This window comes from Salmo salar, chromosome ssa03 (genome assembly GCF_905237065.1).
Source record: "Salmo salar chromosome ssa03, Ssal_v3.1, whole genome shotgun sequence".
Taxonomy (NCBI): domain Eukaryota; kingdom Metazoa; phylum Chordata; class Actinopteri; order Salmoniformes; family Salmonidae; genus Salmo; species Salmo salar.
The window spans coordinates 66,229,740-66,248,618 of record NC_059444.1 but is presented as its reverse complement, the minus strand read 5'-3'; the positions used below and the strand labels follow the sequence as shown (position 1 = coordinate 66,248,618).

At 40.6% G+C, this 18,879-nt stretch overlaps 2 protein-coding genes across 5 annotated transcripts; both read right to left on the bottom strand.

The window, feature by feature from the left end:
• Positions 1–1,766: 1,766 nt before the first annotated feature.
• csdc2 (cold shock domain containing C2, RNA binding) lies at positions 1,767–6,402 on the bottom strand. Of its 2 annotated transcripts, none has more exons than XM_014193142.2 (4): positions 5,778–6,402; positions 4,074–4,422; positions 3,730–3,852; positions 1,767–3,500 (listed from the first exon to the last, which is right to left on the bottom strand). In XM_014193142.2, exons 2-4 carry the CDS (start codon positions 4,253–4,255, stop codon positions 3,326–3,328), a joined length of 480 nt encoding a protein of 159 aa, XP_014048617.1. In that variant the 5' UTR covers positions 4,256–4,422; positions 5,778–6,402; the 3' UTR covers positions 1,767–3,325.
• A 230-nt stretch (positions 6,403–6,632) lies between these two features.
• LOC106601238 (DNA-directed RNA polymerase III subunit RPC8) lies at positions 6,633–18,826 on the bottom strand. 3 transcript variants are annotated; one of them, XM_014193283.2, is made up of 7 exons: positions 18,562–18,826; positions 17,516–17,630; positions 17,207–17,303; positions 15,043–15,129; positions 8,285–8,348; positions 7,847–8,063; positions 6,633–7,228 (listed from the first exon to the last, which is right to left on the bottom strand). In XM_014193283.2, the coding sequence occupies exons 2-7, from the start codon at positions 17,624–17,626 to the stop codon at positions 7,178–7,180; spliced, it is 627 nt and encodes a 208-aa protein (XP_014048758.1). In that variant the 5' UTR covers positions 17,627–17,630; positions 18,562–18,826; the 3' UTR covers positions 6,633–7,177. The 3 variants fall into 3 exon arrangements, with proteins under 3 accessions (XP_014048758.1, XP_014048757.1, XP_014048759.1); XM_014193282.2 differs by lacking the exon at positions 18,562–18,826 and adding an exon at positions 17,903–18,117; XM_014193284.2 differs by lacking the exons at positions 15,043–15,129; positions 18,562–18,826 and adding an exon at positions 17,903–18,118.
• Positions 18,827–18,879: the final 53 nt, after the last annotated feature.

Below are 18,879 nucleotides of genomic sequence, written 5' to 3'. Positions count from 1 at the left end.
TCTTCAATGGGGACAGCTGAAAAACCCTTTTAGGATCTACAGTGGGGGGGGAAAGTATTTGATCCCCTGCTGATTTTGTACATTTGCCCACTTACAAAGAAATGATCAGTCTATAATTTTAATGGTAGGTTTATTTGAACAGTGAGAGACAGAATAACAACAAAAATATCCAGAAAAACACGTAAAAAATGTTATAAAATGATTTGCATTTTAATGAGGGAAATAAGTATTTGACCCCTCTGCAAAACATGACTTAGTACTTGGTGGCAAAACCCTTGTTGGCAATCACAGAGGTCAGACGTTTCTTGTAGTTGGCCACCAGGTTTGCACACATCTCAGGAGGGATTTTGTCCCACTCCTCTTTGCAGATCTTCTCCAAGTCATTATGGTTTCGAGGCTGACGTTTGGCAACTCGAACCTTCAGCTCCCTCCACAGATTTTCTATGGGATTAAGGTCTGGAGACTGGCTAGGCCACTCCCGGACCTTAATGTGCTTCTTCTTGAGCCACTCCTTTGTTGCCTTGGCCGTGTGTTTTGGGTCATTGTCATGCTCGATTGCCCATCCACGACCCATTTTTAATGCCCTGGCTGAGGGAAGGAGGTTCTCACACAAGATTTGACGGTACATGGCCCCTTCCATCGTCCCTTTGATGCGGTGAAGTTGTCCTGTCCCCTTAGCAGAAAAACACCCCCAAAGCGAAATGTTTCCACCTCCATGTTTGACGGTGGAGATGGTGATCTTGGGGTCATAGGCAGCATTCCTCCTCCTCCAAACACGGCGAGTTGAGTTGATGCCAAAGAGCTCCATTTTGGTCTCATCTGACCACAACACTTTCACCAGTTGTCCTCTGAGTCATTTAGATGTTTATTGGCAAACTTCAGACGGGCATGTATACGTGCTTTCTTGCCAATTGTTTTCTTGGTGACTATGGTCCCAGCTGCCTTGAGATCATTGAAAAGATCCTCCCGTGTAGTTCTGGGCTGATTCCTCACCGTTCTCATGATCATTGCAACTCCACGAGGTGAGATCTTGCATGGAGCCCCGGGCCGAGGGATATTGACAGTTCTGTTGTGTTTCTTCCATCTGCGAATAATCGCACCAAATGTTGTCACCTTCTCACCAAGCTGCTTGGCGATGGTTTTGTAGCCCATTCCAGCCTTGTGTAGGTCTACAATCCTGTCCCTGACATCCTTGGAGAGCTCTTTGGTCTTGGCCATGGTGGAGAGTTTGGAATCTGATTGATTGCTTCTGTGGACAGGTGTCTTTTATACAGGTAACAAGATGAGATTAGGAGCACTCCCTTTAAGAGTGTGCTCCTAATCTCAGCTCGTTACCTGTATAAAAGACACCTGGGAGCCAGAAATCTTTCTGATTGAGAGGGGGTCAAATACTTATTTCCCTCATTAAAATGCAAATCAATTTATAACATTTTTGACATGCGTTTTTCTGGATTCTTTTGTTATTGTTATTCTGTCTCTCACTGTTCAAATAAACCTATCATTAAAATGATAGACTGATCATTTCTTTGTCAGTGGGCAAACGTACAAAATCAGCAGGGGATCAAATACCCCCCCACTGTAGATAGTACCTTTTTTTTCTAAGAGTGTTTAGGCACTGTAGGGAGAAGTCTTACCTCATCTATGCAATTACATATAAATGATTCCTGCTACTTCAGTCTGCACCGCTATAAGAAATGGATCTCACAGATGGCTTATACAGCCTTTACATTACCTACCCAGTATATCCACAGGTACGCATCCTTTAGTTGTATCAAATCAAATTTTATTAAAATGTTAATGCTGTCTGCTACAAATATAATAATCTGGATGTCTTCACCCTTCTGCCAAAGGCCATTAGACCTTCCTGAATGACAAAGGTCCAGTGGACTCACTTGTACAGTTTGATCGGCATACACTAATTGTGAAATCATCATGTGATTGTTGAGTACTGTATTCATTTGAACTATGTTCATTGTAATAAATTATTTTATATCATTCTGCCAAGTGTGACTTGTTATTTTTTTGTACAACAGATGGAAATTATAACTAAGGCATAGGCATGTCATTCTAATGTCAGACTATGTATACACCCTTATCTCCAAAGATAAATACTAAAAAAAGATAACAGCCACCATAATTGTGAATCATAAAATGTTATTAGTGCTCTTTCAAGGCTCACATAGAAATGAGGGTAAACTATAGCCACAGTGTCTTGTCTAACAGAAAATGCTCTGAACTGTGACCAATGGAAAACCTAGCATTTTAACTAAAACAACCCAAAACAGTAAGAATGAAGGATATAAAAATGCATAGAAATTGCCTAAATATGGAGAAATGCTAAACATAACAGGCAGACATGAAACAAATACGAATAATGGTTCAGTAACAATCAAATGATCATCAGAACTTAAACAAATACATTAAAATGTATTTCAATTCCATTGACAGTGTGTTACAGTGTCTCTCAGACAATAGAAAAGTTTCAAATAGTTTCAAAAACCTTACAGTAATTTGCTCATACCATCATGGTGAGTTACAATTTGCAAACAGGACTACAAATTGACACATGATAAAGCCTAATATGAGTTGTAGTCGGTTCGGCAGTATTTCGGAATGGAAGTTCAAGTTTTTAAGTGCATTTTTTTGACTACAAAACCCAAAACTTAAATTCAGTAACCTCAAAAATAATGGATACAAAAAAATCTAAACAAAATGATCAAATAAATATATATAAATAAAAGGCAAAAATACAAAGATGGTTGTGTACCTCGAGAAAATATTAATAGTGGCTTTTCCATTCACAGTAAAATATAAATCATTCTTCCAAGCTTTTTTTTGTCTCCCATTACGCCCATCTCTCCCTCCCTTCTTCTCGATTGCTCTCTCAATCAGACGTTTCCGATTCTGTACCTCTAAACCTTCATCAGTTATTTTCTCTCCAACCTCATTTTGATTTCACACCAATAGTAATGCTTCTCCTCAAAATGGTGTCGGATTTCTCATTCTATTTCCTCCACTACTCTGCTCTGTCCCCTAACCCACTTCCAGTACCTTCAGGTTGAACATATTCTCCTCCCTTACTTGCTTTTATGACTTATCAATCCAGTCTGTACCAACCACATCCTAGTTCACGGATGGCCAACTTGTGTCCTGAGGAGCCAGTCAGTGTATCTAGAGTTTTGTTCCAGCCCAGCTCTAGCACACCTGATTTAGACAGACTCTCCAGCACCAGTTGGCCATCCCTGCCTGCCCTAGCCAGACCCCTCAACTTCCCACCCTAGCCCTCCCTGTAGCCAAGTGTAGATAAACAGGCCAGCGCTGAAGCCTAGCTCTCGTCTAGCTGGCTGATGATCTGGCCAGACCAGGTCTCATGCTTCGTCCCTGGGTTCAGATGAACGATCTTCACCTCCACGGCCTGGATCTTCAGGTTTTTGGGTGGGATCCGGGAGACTTTGTATGTGACCTCATCTCCTTCTACTGGGACATACTCGCCCTCGATACTGAAATAGATTGAATTAATGATTTAGATGTTCATTTACTGCACAATATGAATATGCAGTCAGTTCCTGCTCTGAACCTTGCCATATTTTATCTGACACTGAACACTGATGTTACATTGCTGCTCTAAGATAGAAAGCTGTGAACAGAATATTAAAAAACAGGGCATTCTGTTCATTTTAGCAATTTGCCAAGCTAAAGAAGGCTGCTGTAGTGATGAAGGCCACTCACTCCGAGATGTGAACAAAGATGTCATCTCCGCCATTGGTGGGGCGGATGAAGCCATGACCTTGTGACCTGCAGAAGCTCTTGCACACGCCCTTAAAAGCTGGCCCTGTGGTGGCCCGCACCGTGCTGATTCGAGACAGGTGAGAGAGCAACATGTCCACTCTCAACAAAACATTTCATCAACACACCATATCCCTTCTGCTACTGCTTGTGGAAATAAGTTATTCTCTAAGAAGTTAAGGAATGTATATATATGAATGTCATAAAAGTGAAGGATAATAAACATGCACTATCAAACCAATTGTAATACAGAAACGCATTCATGAGCAGCATATCTAGTTGCTTACGCTGAATAGGTGCGGTTGCGTTTGGTGGGCAGTGGGCTGGGCAGTGACCGGGGCTGGGGTGGCACTCCTCTTTCCCACACACGGCTGCCCTCCCTCAAGAAGGGGAAGGAGAGGGAAAGGGGTGCAGCCCGGGGGGAGCGCAGAGGGGCCTCTGAGGGGGACGTCAGGCTGGGGTCTGCCATGGCTGAGGCACGGGCCAGGTCGCTCTTCCTACCACTCTTCTGGTTCTTCACCACCCGGCCTGATGCTGACACTCCAGTTATGTGTTTGTCTGCTCACTGTCGCTGCTTTAATATATCTTGCTATTGAGTACACAGGTCAGTTTGTTTCAGAAAGTTTCTTAAGGGGCCTGCTGTGAAGAAAGACAGAGAAGAAAACAAACAAAAGTAAAAGGTGAAAGTTGAACCAGAAGGAACAACTGAAACAAAGACAGATTTCATGAAGTTTATCCCGACTGCAGAGAACATTATGCATCATTCATAACAGCTTCATATTAAGATGGATGTTTGGATTTACATTACTGGACACTTATGGAGCCATTTAGTCAGACTACCCTGGTTAAGAGTATCAGCCTAGAGGCAATGTTTTACCAAAAATGACACTGGCAGCCTTTCACTTCATTACAGACAATTTTTACTTTCAAATCCCATACATTTCAACTGCAAACCATTCCTAAGTCTGCCCACAAACAATAACAGGCTCAACTTAGATATATGACTGTTGTTTACATTATGTATCAAGTCCTTCAAGCTCAAGAAGAGCACAGCTTTAGGAATAGCTGCAACAAAAGCAGTTAAATAATGGTTAAATAAAAATAAATAAAAAAGCAGCCATTGTGTGCCAAGACATGGTGGCGCATATTGATGGCATGTGCACACAATAAGATAGGACACAGCACACATTCTAAGGCCAAGATGGCTTTGCATGGTTTAAGATTGTTACATTCTTTCTCTCTGCCTGCATCAAGGTTACAGTAAATCAGAGTTCTCTGACAACTCGCATGTTGAAGACGCCGTCGACAGAGCTGCTGGCAAAACGCTAGCCGTGTGTTTCTGACGTCAGCATGCAATACTGGAAAGCGTTGGATAATGACTGCAAACCAAAACATTAGGGCTGCTACATTGTAACACCAAAATGGTCAAATTGGAAAAGTAGATGATCCTTTCACGCGAATGCAAATTGACTGTTTAAAGAACGATAGGAATCCGTTTGTATAAAGTAAAAATGAAAAACGAGTAACATTGAAGTCTATCTCTCTGGAAATAGTCAGTTGACTCGGCTCAATGTGTCTAAATATCGCAAGAAAAATCCCTCTACGTGAGACATTCATAACATTGTATGATTCGTCATGTTGCGGAGGCGTGCATTTCGGGCAAAGTGAATGACCAGTTTGCATTGCCAAATTATTCTGTAATAAACACGCATATCATCCGACTTTTTCTAATTTCCAGAACATTCGAAAAATCGGAGCGCGCAAACAGAGACTGTATAGGGATGAGAGGATGAGTAGCCTCGTCAAAGGTATTCTATACCCAACAGTTGTCATTATCATACATTTCCTTTAGCCTATACTTTGGTCAAAAAGGCGGTCACACGTTAATGAATAGGTGACACAGATTTTCTACAATCCAAACAATAGCTGGCATACCCATACTTGAATATTTGTACAATAATAAAAAAAAAAAAAAACATGGGCCTACTTACTGCATTGCTAGAGTCCGTTTGTCGGTAGAGGACGGGTGTGTGCCTTGTCAGTTACTATTATATAACATTAATTAAATAAATAACCAGTAAATACGCGTAGTCGCGGAATACCCTGATCTGCGGTGTTGTTGAGGCTGCGCAGCTGCCGCTGGCTGAGGTTACACCGTAGTTGAGAAAATGGGCGTGATGTTTGTTGTGATGTGTGTTTGCCGACAAATTTGCAGGCATAACAAGACTGCCATGCTCATACGCGTCAAATCAGTTACTACATTAAACAATTAGGTATTCGTATTGTAAACCATACTGATGTATCCTTCATGTAATGGTGTAAGTAAAAATAACCAAAATCAAGATCATAATATGATACATTCATTTGGCCTGGACGAAACGGGCTTCTATGGTTTATCAAAAATGTTGTTAGGCGCTTCAGAGGACCAACTTCACACCCACTAAAATACTCAAATTACAGTGCGGTGTAGTGCTTGTGGGTTCATGACAGCCCTTCCCAAGGACTGTACTTTTTTAACGATATTTTTGGGATACATGCCCTATACACAATTATAAACTGGGTGGTTCGAGCCCTGAATGCTGATTGGCTGAAAGCAGTGGTTTATCAGACCATATACCACAGGTATGACAAAATATGCATTTGTATTGCTCTAATTACATTGGTAACCAGTTTATAACATCAGTAAGAAACCTCAGGGGTTTGTGATATATGGCCAATATACCATGGCTAAGGGCTGTGTCCAGGCACTCTGCGATGCGTCGTGCCTAAGAACAGCCCTTAGCCTTATTGCTTAAATAACCCAACTCAAAATCATGCAAACAAAAATGATCACTGATGAAACATCATACTGGTCACAAAGACAACACACATTTGTATATTTATGCACACTCACTCCATTATTTGTTCAACTGAACACTCACAGACTTACATGGTGACACTAAATAGGCCAATTGGGGGCCTTTAGTCAGTCTTTCTTACAGTCATGTGCACCAGGTGTAACTGCTGGTACATTAACAGTTATGCTGGTAGTATTTACAATATACAGGGGGAAGTGGATCTACACCTTTGCAAGTGAGACAGTTCTCCATGTCCCCGGCCTATGTGCTCTATTAGAAATCCTTGCTACTGGTCCCTTGTCCTTGGGTCTGCCATTATGAAGGCAGATAGGGCAGTTCCTATTATGGGAATCCTGGCTCCTCTACTTGAGCCCACAGTTCTGTGTCTATTAGCCTTGTGGACACTTCACAGGAGGCATGTTTCTCCAGTGTTAAAGTCACAACCTGGGAGGAGTGACTGAGAAGAGTCCAAAAAGAAGGTGCATGTCCAGCAGCTGGGAAGAATACTTGACATCTGTCTCCCGTTTTCTATACTGTAATGGTCTCTCCTTTCGCTAGCTGTTCCACCAGGACAGGAGGCCCAAGCCTGGCTCGCTAATGGTACCCTGATACACAAGAAAGGCAGGGAGGGAAGGGGTGGAATTAATTACGGCCATTATTAGAAAAAAAACTGACTTATAGTAATGGAAAAAGACCTTGAAATAGTCATTTGTAATGAGGATGTATGATGTAAAACCAAAAGTACACCTATGTGACGGACATCACTGTGCTGCTAACAGTTTTGCCTTCTCGAACGAGTGGTCCTTTGCTTCGCAAGCACAAGTGACTGCCCTGCTTGACAAAGTACTAACCAGTTGCACTACCCAAAAGGTACCAATTCAGCAGCACCATCACCATAGACTTAGATATACAGCTCCAGTGCCCCAAAGCTTGTTTTAGCATGGGCAGCGTCATTGAGGACTTTCAAAATGTTGAAGTAGTTAACTGGGTGGGACTTCCTATGGGTTAAGGAAAGATCACATAATTCCATCCAGGTCATCAGGAGAATTCGGCCAATGAATTATACTCCTGATCAAACATTCCATACTTGCTCACTGGACGTTTTGAGTGAGCTTACCAGTACCATTCAACTCAGTCACATAAACTGTATATGGATACTTTAAATTATTCAATTCTCAACAATAGTAAAAATAAGTCTGTTATATCAGTGAGGGCCTTCTTACTAGCAGTGTGTAAGGGGCCTCTTTCTTCTGGCCACCCTCCTCTGCTCCTGGAGCTGCAGGGGTGTTGGTTGCTGCAGCAGAAGGGCCTGTGGGCGACGTGTCCAAGAAGACTTCATCTGTGACCCGGAAGCGGATGTCCTCACCTTGGTCCATGTAGAGGTCATGGGCCCCTTCGTCCGTCTCATACTCCCACACCCACACCTGCTCTGCTTCGTCGCTGAGGCAGCAGTCAAGGAGCGCTTGCTAGATTGCTTTATTTTCAGTAGCTTTTACAGGTAAACTAAAATGTCTATCAGATAGCTATCAACATGAGGATTTGAATTAACATGTACATAATTGTATTCCAGAGCCATCTACTGCAACTCAGCTTTAAGCAACAAATTGTCAAATATGCACATTGGTAAGAAATACACAAACACACATCACTGGGCAGGATACAATTTTGCAGGCTGCTGTAGGGACTCTGGGGGAATGACGATATCATCAAAGAATCCTAGGCTGACTGTGAAACAAAATATGGCATTGTGAACAAATCTATACAGACAGACTGCCACATCAATTTTATACTTCATACTGAGACATTCTCCCTGTTGATCCACTTTATACATTGAGAGAGAGACAGGGTCGGTAGAAATCACACTGCAGTGTGTACAGACTTCTCTGGGGCTGTGACGGCGGTGTATAAAAAGCATCTGACCCAAATTAGGGTATCAGCAAATCACAGCATGTTCAAGTGTTCTTATTTTCACACGATGATGCCTATTAGTCCAGAATAGACATAGGTACAGTTGAAGTCGGAAGTTTACAAACACTTAGGTTGGAGTCATTAAAACTCATTTTACAACCACTCCGCAAATTTCTTTCGAACAAACTATAGTTTTGGCAAGTGGGTTAGGACATCTACTTTGTGCATGACAAGTAATTTTTCCAACAATTGTTTACAGACAGATTATTTGACTTATAAATCACTGTATCACAATTACAGTGGGTCAGAAGTTTACATACATTAAGTTGACTGTGCCTTTAAACAGCTTGGAAAATTCCAGAAAGTGATGTCATGGCTTTAGAAGCTTCTGATAGGCTAATTGACATCATTTGAGTCAATTGGAGGTGTACCTGTGGATGTATTTTAAGGCCTACCTTCAAACTCAGTGCCTCTTTGCTTGACATCATGGGAAAATCAAAAGAAATCAGCCAAGACCTCAGAAAATAAATTGTAGACCTCCACAAGTCTGGTTCAGCCTTGGGAGCAATTTCCAAACGCCTGAAGGTACCACATTCATCTGTTCAAACAATAGTACTAAAGTATAAACCCCATGGGATCCCGCAGCTGTCATACCGCTCAGGAAGGAGACGCGTTCTGTCTCCTAGAGATTAACGTACTTTGGTGCGAAAAGTGCAAATCAATCCCAGAACAACAGCAAAGGACCTTGTGAAGATGCTGGAGGAAACAGGTACAAAAGTGTCTATAGTAGAGGTCGACCGATTATGATTTTTCAATGCCGATACCGATTATTAGAGGACACAAAAAAGCCGATACCAATTAAAATCGGCCAATTTTTTTTTCATTCATTTGTAATAATGACAATTACAACAATACTGAATGAACACTTATCTTAACTTAATATAATACATCAATAAAATCCATTTAGCCTCAAATAAATAATGAAACATGTTCAATTTGGTTTAAATAATGCAAAAACAAAGTGTTGGAGAAGTAAAAGTGCAATATGTGCCATGTAAGAACGCTAACGTTTAAGTTCCTTGCTCAGAACATGAGAACATATGAAAGCTGGTGGTTCCTTTTAACATGAGTCTTCAATATTCCCAGGTAAGAAGTTTTAGGTTGTAGTTATTATAGGACTATTTCTCTCTATACAATTTGTATTTCATATACCTTTGACTATTGGATGTTCTTATAGGCACTTTAGTATTGCCAGTGTAACAGTATAGCTTCCGTCCCTCTCCTCGCTCCTACCTGGGCTCGAACCAGGAACACATCGACAACAGCCACCCTCGAAGCAGCGTTACCCATGTAGAGCAAGGGGAACAACTACTCCAAGTCTCAGAGCGAGTGATGTTTGAAACGCTATTAGCGCGCACCCGCTAACTAGCTACCCATTTCACATCGGTTACACCAGCCTAATCTTGGGAGTTCATAGGCTTGAAGTCATAAACAGCGCAATGCTTGAAGCACAGCGAAGAGCTGCTGGCAAAACGCACGAAAGTGCTGGTTGAATGAATGCTTACGAGCCTGCTGGTGCCTACCACCGCTCAGTCAGACTGCTCTATCAAATCATAGACTTAATAACATAATAACACACAGAAATACGAGCCTTAGGTCATTAATGTGGTCGAATCCGGAAACTATCATCTCGAAAACAAAACGTTTTTCCTTTCAGTGAAATACGGAACCGTTCTGTATTTTATCTAACGGGTGGCATCCCTAAGTCTAAATATTCCTATTCCTGTTACAATGCACAACCTTCAATGTTATGTCATAATTACGTAAAATTCTGGCTAATTAGTTTGCAACGAGCCAGGCGGCCCAAACTGTTGCATATACCCCTGACTCTGCGTGCAAATAACGCAAGAGAAATTACAATTTCACCTGGTTAATATTGCCTGCTAACCTGGATTTATTTTATCTAAATATGCAGGTTTAAAAATATATACTTCTGTGTATTGATTTTAAGAAAGGAATGGATGTTTATGGTTAGGTACAGTCGTGCAACAATTGTGCTTTTTTTCCGCAAATGCCCCTTTTTAAAATCATCCCCCGTTTGGCGAAGTCGGCTGTCTTGTTAGGAAGAAATAGTCTTCACAGTTCGCAACGAGCCAGGCGGCCCAAACGGCTGCATATACCCTGACTCTGTTGCAAGAGAAGTGACACATTTTCCCTAGTTAAAAGAAATTCATGTTAGCATGCAATATTAACTAAATATGCAGGTTTCAAAATATATACTTGTGTATTGATTTTAAGAAAGGCATTGATGTTTATTGTTGGAGCAACGTGTACCTAAGCGATTATATGCAACGCAGGACAGGCTAGATAAACTAGTAATATCATCAACCATGTGTAGTTAACTAGTGATTATGATTGATTGATTTTTATAAGATAAGTTTAATGCTTGCTAGCATCTTACCTTGGCTTCTTACTGCATTCCGTAACAGGCAGGCTCCTCGTGGAGTGCAATGTAAAGCAGGTGGTTAGAGCGTTGGACTAGTTAACCCTAAGGTTGCAAGATTGAATCCCCGAGCTAACAAAGTAAAAATCTGTTGTTCTGCCCCTTAACCTGTTGGGGGCAGTATTTACACGTCCGGATAAAAAAAACGTACCCGATTTTAAACTGGTTACTACTCTTACCCAGAAACGAGAATATGCATATAATTATTGGCTTTGGATAGAAAACACCCTAAAGTTTCTAAAACTGTTTGAATGGTGTCTGTGAGTATAACAGAACTCATATGGCAGGCAAAAACATGAGAAGATTCCTTACAGGAAGTGGCCTGTCTGACCATTCCTTGAGCATCTTGCCTCTGTTTATTGAAGACTGAGGATCTTTGCTGTAACGTGACACTTCCTACGGCTCCCATAGGCTCTCAGAAGGCGGGAAAAAGCTGAATGATAGAGGCAGCCCCAGGCTGAAACACATTTGCGCTTTTGGCAAGTGGCCGATCAGAGGACAATGGGCTTAGGCGCGTGCACGAGTCGACCCCATTCTTTATTTTCTTTCGTCTTTTTACCTAAACGCAGATTCCCGGTCGGAATATTATCGCTTTTTTACGAGAAAAATGGCATAAAAATTGATTTTAAACAGCGGTTGACATGCTTCGAAGTACGGTAATGGAATATTTCGATTTTTTTTGTCACGAAATGCGTCGTGCTCGTCACCCTTCTTTACCCTTTCGGATAGTGTCTTGAACGCACAAACAAAACGCCGCTGTTTGGATATAACTATGGATTATTTGGGACCAAACCAACATTTGTTATTGAAGTAGAAGTCCTGGGAGTGCATTCTGACGAAGAACACCAAAGGTAATAACATTTTTCTTATAGTAAATCTGACGTTGATGAGTGCTAAACTTGCTGGGTGTCGAAATAGCTAGCCCTGTGATGCCGGGGTATCTACTTAGAATATTGCAAAATGTGCTTTCACCGAAAAGCTATTTTAACCTCTTACATCTAGATGTTCCGCTAGCGGAACACCTGCTCCAATATCCAATAATAGGCGTGGCGCAAATTACAAATTCCTCAAAAATACAAAAACTTCAATTTTTCAAACATATGACTATTTCACAGCATTTTAAAGACAAGACTCTCCTTTATCTAACCACACTGTCCGATTTCAAAAAGGCTTTACAGCGAAAGCAAAACATTAGATTATGTCAGCAGAGTACCCAGACAGAAATAATCAGACACCCATTTTTAAAGCTAGCATATAATGTCACAAAAAACAAAACCACAGCTAAATGCAGCACTAACCTTTGATGATCTTCATCAGATGACAACCCTAGGACATTATGTTATACAATACATGCATGTTTTGTTCAATCAAGTTCATATTTATATCAAAAAACAGCTTTTTACATTAGCATGTGACGTTCAGAACTAGCATTCCCACCGAACACTTCCGGTGAATTTACTAAATTACTCACGATAAACGTTCACAAAAAACATAATTATTTTAAGAATTATAGATAGAGAACTTCTTTGTGCAATCGAGGTGTCCGATTTTAAAATAGCTTTTCGGTGAAAGCACATTTTGCAATATTCACGGGCTAGCTATTTAGACACCCACCAAGTTTAGCCCTCACCAAAGTCAGATTTACTATAAGAAAAATGTTATTACCTTTGCTGTTCTTCGTCAGAATGCACTCCCAGGACTGCTACTTCAATAACAAATGTTGGTTTGGTTCAAAATAATCCATAGTTATATCCAAATAGCGGCGTTTTGTTCGTGTGTTCAAGACACTATCCGAAGTGTAAATAAGGGTCACGCGCTTGACGCATTTCGTGACAAAAAAAATTCTAAATATTCCATTACCGTACTTCGAAGCATGTCAACCGCTGTTTAAAATCAATTTTTATGCCATTTTTCTCGTAAAAAAGCGATAATATTCCGACCGGGAGCGGTGGTTTTCGTTCAAAGATAAAACATGGAGTCCACTCGTGCACGCGCCTGAGTCTCACAGTACTGTAACCCGCCACTATCCAAACGCGCTACTTTTTTTCAGCCAGAGCCTGCAAAGCCACGATTCAGCTTTTTGCCGCCTTCTGAGAGCCCATGGGAGCCGTAGGAAGTGTCACGTAACAGTAGAGATCCCCTGTAATGGATAGAGATAATCAAGAAGGCCAAGAAATTGTCAGACAGGGCACTTCCTGCATGGAATCTTCTCAGGTTTTGGCCAGCCAAATGAGTTCTGTTATACTCACAGACACCATTCAAACAGTTTTAGAAACTTTGGAGTGTTTTCTATCCAAAGCTAATAATTATATGCATATTCTAGTTTCTGGGCAGGAGTAATATACAGATTAAATTGGGTACGTTTTTTATCCGGCCGTGAAAATACTGCCCCCTAGCCATAACAGGTTAAAATCGGACATATCGAGTGCGTAGAGGAGTTCTGTATCTATAATTCTTAAAATAATTATGCTTTTTGTGAACGTTTATCGTGAGTAATTTAGTACATTTTTGTAAATTCACCGGAAGTTTGCGGGGGGTATGCTAGTTCTGAACGTCACATGCTAATGTAAAAAGCTGGTTTTTGATATAAATATGAACTTGATTGAACAAAACATGCATGTATTGTATAACATAAGGTCCTAGGTGTGTCATCTGATGAAGATCATCAGAGGTTAGTGCTGCATTTAGCTGTCTTCTGGGTTTTTGTGACATTATATGCTAGCTTGAAAAATGGGTGTCTGATTATTTATGGCTGGGTACTCTGCTGACATAATCTAATGTTTTGCTTTCGTTGTAAAGCCTTTTTGAAATCGGACAGTGTGGTTAGATTAACGAGAGTCTTGTCTTTAAAATGGTGTAAAATAGTAATATGTTTGAGAAATTGAAGTAATAGCATTTCTAAGGTATTTGAATAACACGCCACTGGATTCCACTGGCTGTTACGTAGGTGGGACGATTTCGTCCTGCCGACCCTAGAGAGGTTAACAAGGCAGTTAACCCACTGTTCCTAGTCCGTCATTGAAAATAAGAATGTGTTCTTAACTGACTTGCCTAGTTAAATAAAGGTGTAAAATATATATATAAAATTCTATTTTTATTATTTTTTTAAATCGGCGTCCAAAAATACCCTCAGCCATTCCGATTAATCGGTCGACCTCTAATCTATAGCCACAGTAAAACGAGTCCTATATCGACACAACTTGAAAGGCCACTCAGCAAGGAAGAAGCCACTGCTCCAAAACCGTCATAAAAATGCCAGGCTATGGTTTGCAACTGCACATGGGGACAAAGACCGTACTTTTTGGAGAAATGTCCTCTGGTCTGATGAAACAAAAATAGAACTGTTTGGCCATAATGACCATCATTATGTTTGGAGGGAAAAGGGGGAAGCTTGCAAGCTGAAGAACACCATCCCAACCGTGAAGCACGGGGGTGGCAGCATCATGTTGTGGGGGTGCTTTGATGCAGGAGGGACTGGTGCACTTCACAAAATAGATGGCATCATGAGGACGGAAAATTATGTGGATATATTGAAGCAACATCTCAAGACATCAGTCAGGAAGTTAAAGCTTGGTCGCAAATGGGTCTTCCAAATGGACAATGACCCCAAGCATACTTCCAAAGTTATTGCAAAATGGCTTAAGGACAACAATGTCAAGGTATTAATTGAGTGTACGTAAACTTCTGACCCACTGGGAATGTGATGAAAGAAATAAAAGCTGAAATAAATCATTCTCTGTACTATTATTCTGACATTTCACATTCTTATAATAAAGTGGTGATCCTAATTGACCTTAGACAGGGAATTTTCACTAGGATTAAATGTCAGGAATTGAGAAAAATCATTTAAATGTATTTCGATAAGGTGTATGTAAACTTCCGACTTCAACTGTATATGCGTTATGGACAATGCTGTTGCACAGAGTCATATAGGCTACTAGGACTTAACATTCAGATGGGTGGGGAGAAAACTGGAAGGTGGGGGGAAAGATGAGGTGTTTCTCTCACCATGTACTCCTTCTTGACTGCAGTATTTGATCTTTCCAACAAGAATCTCATCCAAGAAAGGGTGGAACACAACATACCTGAAGTGGACTAACAGAGTTGGGAAAAGACAAGGTCACATCAAAATGGACAGTCAGTCCTAAGAGAAAGTCCCTGCCCAGAAACATCTCCTATGCCGTGACCTCCAGGCACTTGTTGATCTGATAGTAATATGGTGCAATACGGTGAATGTTACACCAAACCTATCAACGGGCAAGGTGGGGCTACTTCTATAACATATGGAATGCCTTTTGGGTCTTTGCGTGTCAAAAAAGATACGCGTCAAATAAGCTTTTCATTTGACGTGTCAAATAGCAAAATTCTATTCTAGAATGTTGTGTGAACTAAATTTGAATGCGCAAGCTTGAGCGCCACCACTATAGTCAGTAGCACGGTCAACACTGAGGAAAAAAAAAAGTCTGCAAACAATCACACACGTCGGCCACAATGTGTTTACAATACCGCTTTGGTAATAAGCCATTATTTGTTCGACTGAATTGGAAAACGTCAGTGTGAGCATTTGAAATAAGATCAGGATTAAACGAGCAGGATCAAGAATGTTAGCTAGGTAGTCCAACATTCTCCCAGACTTCAACCATCCCAAAGGCAGGGGAGAAAGGATGGTGAACCTGCTGCTTCTGACACCTAGCTAGTAACCGATTATGTTGCTTGATCGAATCCCCAAGCTGACGAGGTAAAAATCTGTCATTCTGCCCCTGAACAAGGCAGTTAACCCACTGTTCCTAGGCTGTCATTGTAAATAAGAATTCTTAACTGACTTGTCTAGTTAAATAAAAAGGTAAAATAAAAAAATATAAATAAAATAAAAACGGCACTGGTCCAATGAATGTGATTATTTTTGACCGCTCCACATGGAATTATTAAGTTGTCTTAACCTGTATTTTTTATACCTTAGATAAGACAACGTAATAATTCCATACGGAGCGTTCGAAAATAAACACGTTCATTGGACCAGTGCCGTTTTTATTAAATTTTTATTATTTTGCTGCGTTTTGACCACGATTATTGCATGAATATTGATTTGCAGGTAACAAGTGAATACATTTGTGGGCTCAATCCTAAAACAATGTATTCACTTGTTACCTGCAAATCAATATTCATATGAAACATGTAGGCCTATCAGCGACATTAAGCAGGTTCCCATCCAACCATTTCATGCAGATGAATTACACATAAAAAAATTAACTCACAGCAGGCCTGATGGAAACAGCACATTTGAGGGCAAAATGTCAACAACACAAAATACACTAGACATGGGTGGATAATTTTTTTTGCCTGTGAAATATTATGCAATAATCGTGGTCGAAACGCTGCAACTATTGATATAATAACCATCTTGTCAAGGTTAACTTGGAGTCACGCAATGATATGTTACGTTGTAGCCTACTACCACCATGCCATGGAAAAGCATGTAGAGTTTATAGGCAGATTAAATAAATGGTGGTTAAAGGCCCAGTGCAGTCAAAAAACTGCGGTTTCCCTGTGTTTTATATATATTTACACACTAAGGTTGGAATAATGCTGAAATTGAAAATAATGATAATGCCCTTTTATTGTAAGTGCTGTTTGAAAAGACAACCTGAAATTTCAGCCTGTTTTGGAGAGATGGAGTTTTGGCCTGCTTGGTGAAATGATTTGATATTAAGATACAAATGGCTGTACTGGCCCTTTAAGTACACTTTTAAGCTTGCAAATGTCCAATAAATATTGAGGGTATTATTTGATTGCTAGTGACATGATCGGTGTTTGGCTTTATCAAATAAAGTATCTTGCGCTTTATCCACATCTCATCATATAACCTACTCTGTCAACTTTATAAGTGAACTGTTGTCTAGAGAGCATGCGCCAAAACCAGATTGAGCATGTTTGCTATTTATTGTAACAGTTTGTGACAAAACCATTGGTCGAGTTGAAAATGCAATGGAAACATCGAACTTCCATTTTTTTTATTCGGGACAAAGAAATGTAAGCACAAAAGGGCTTTTTATGTGCACTGTCAGCACACAGCGTTTTATCTGCAACAAGTCCGTTTGATGGAAATATAATATTTTTATGCCGATTTTTAAATATTCACATGAAAATCTGTCGCAAATTGTAATTTCCTTACCTTTGGTGTGGGAAGCTCCATCGCCAGGGAATATGTAGGAATCCTCCAGTTTTGTGATGTCATACAAACAGATACAGAGGCCAACCTGGTAAACCACCTGTGGAGATGCAGGTAAAGAACAGCCAAACATACAAAAGCAGATAAGTTAACAAGACTATAAGTTAACAAGACTATAATGTCACAATTGTGTTAGGCTAAACCAAGCAAACATTAAAAGATTAACTCAGTTGACAATATACAGAACCCCTGTACTACCACTGATGAATAGGGGGAGTTGGTCACAGTATCTTCGGTACTGCATCCTCTCACCTTATTGGCTAATTTCTTGTTGAGTTCTTCGGCTATGGCTTCATTGAACTGCCGCTGGAAATTCCATGGGGGGATTCTGACAGTGTCAACCATCTCCACTGCCACGAACATGATTCTGGTCCGAGGAAAAACAAGAAACAATATACAGTAGCTATGAAATCACAGAAAAATACCTTTCAGACAGGGTGGTATGACAGTAAGTCTGCCATATGTTAAAGTGCTATCGCACAGGTACATTTACCAGCTAGCTACCTTATATTAAATTCCATTGTTACAGTGTAATGAAACAATGTAGCTAGTAACGTATAACAATTTCACCAAGAAACATGTCATCTCCCTAGTTAGCTAACACAGCATCACTGTCCTGAAACTGTTAACGTTACCTACCTTTCCCTTCAATCCTTTAAACTACTCAAATTATTTAAATTCTGACAATGTATCTTCAACTGCAAGGATAAACATCGTATTAGTTTGAATAAATACTGGTATCATAGATAAATTGACACCAAAATCCCCATCTTCGTGTCGCTAGCTTCATAAAATCATTTTTTCACACGTGTTATTGATTTACTACATTAGCATGACCGTTTACGGCAGGTCGCAATCTTAAAGGCACAAAACACTTTTTTTTGGCGAAATTTTATTTTAGTATTTTGTTCGTCAAAGTTCTTGGCTTCCTCCTCTGGTCTACTGATCTGAGAACTCATACATTTGTTCTCAACTGCCCAGTTCTTCAACATAGTGTAGAAAAGGACACACAGAAAGGAGGCCACTTAATACTATTGAGATACACATTTGTCCTTACGCTCAGTCATGCAGTTTCCTCTGTAAGTACCTGGGAAATACTTACAATTTCCCTTGAGGATTTACCCTGGTTGTTTAACCAAAAGACTCAGACTTGTCTGTTTTACATAACACTGGCTAACTGTGAACTTCAGCACCTTCTCACAAATCAACCATCTCGAACAACGCAGAGGTTGTTGATTCTGCTCGCCCCGTCTTTAGTGTCACATTCCTGAAGGAAACACAATTACACTGGAGCTTACATTAAACATAAAACACTGGCAACCCACTGGTGTGGGGGTAGAGGTCTTCATGGGTTCAACTGAACCCGAAATTTGGCTCTAGGTCTGGTTGTCATTGGGCCCATTCGGGTTCAATTGTTCTCGGATCCATTCGAGTGCGGGTCACCCTTTAAAAAAATGTGTTTGGGCATTCCGAGTGGTGCAGCGGTCTAAGGCACTGCATCGTCCGGCTGTATCACAGCCAGGCACAATTGGCCCAGCATCGTCCAGGGTTAGGAGAGGGTTTGGCCGGCCGGGATTTCCTTGTCCCATCGCACTCTAGCGACTCCTTGTGGCGGG

Bases quoted from the DNA above. Each gene is read 5' to 3' on its own strand.
- LOC106601238 (XM_014193283.2), bottom strand. From the start codon at position 17,626: ATGTTCGTGGCAGTGGAGATGGTTGACACTGTCAGAATCCCCCCATGG. The intron at 17,304-17,515 runs GTGAGAGGATGC...GCATCTCCACAG, and splicing joins ACAAGAAATTAGCCAATAAG to GTGGTTTACCAGGTTGGCCT. The intron at 15,130-17,206 runs GTAAGGAAATTA...CAACTCTGTTAG, and splicing joins TGGAGCTTCCCACACCAAAG to TCCACTTCAGGTATGTTGTG.
- csdc2 (XM_014193142.2), bottom strand. From the start codon at position 4,255: ATGGCAGACCCCAGCCTGACGTCCCCCTCAGAGGCCCCTCTGCGCTCC. The intron at 3,853-4,073 runs GTAAGCAACTAG...GTCTCGAATCAG, and splicing joins CGCAACCGCACCTATTCAGC to CACGGTGCGGGCCACCACAG. The intron at 3,501-3,729 runs GTGAGTGGCCTT...AATCTATTTCAG, and splicing joins ATCTTTGTTCACATCTCGGA to TATCGAGGGCGAGTATGTCC.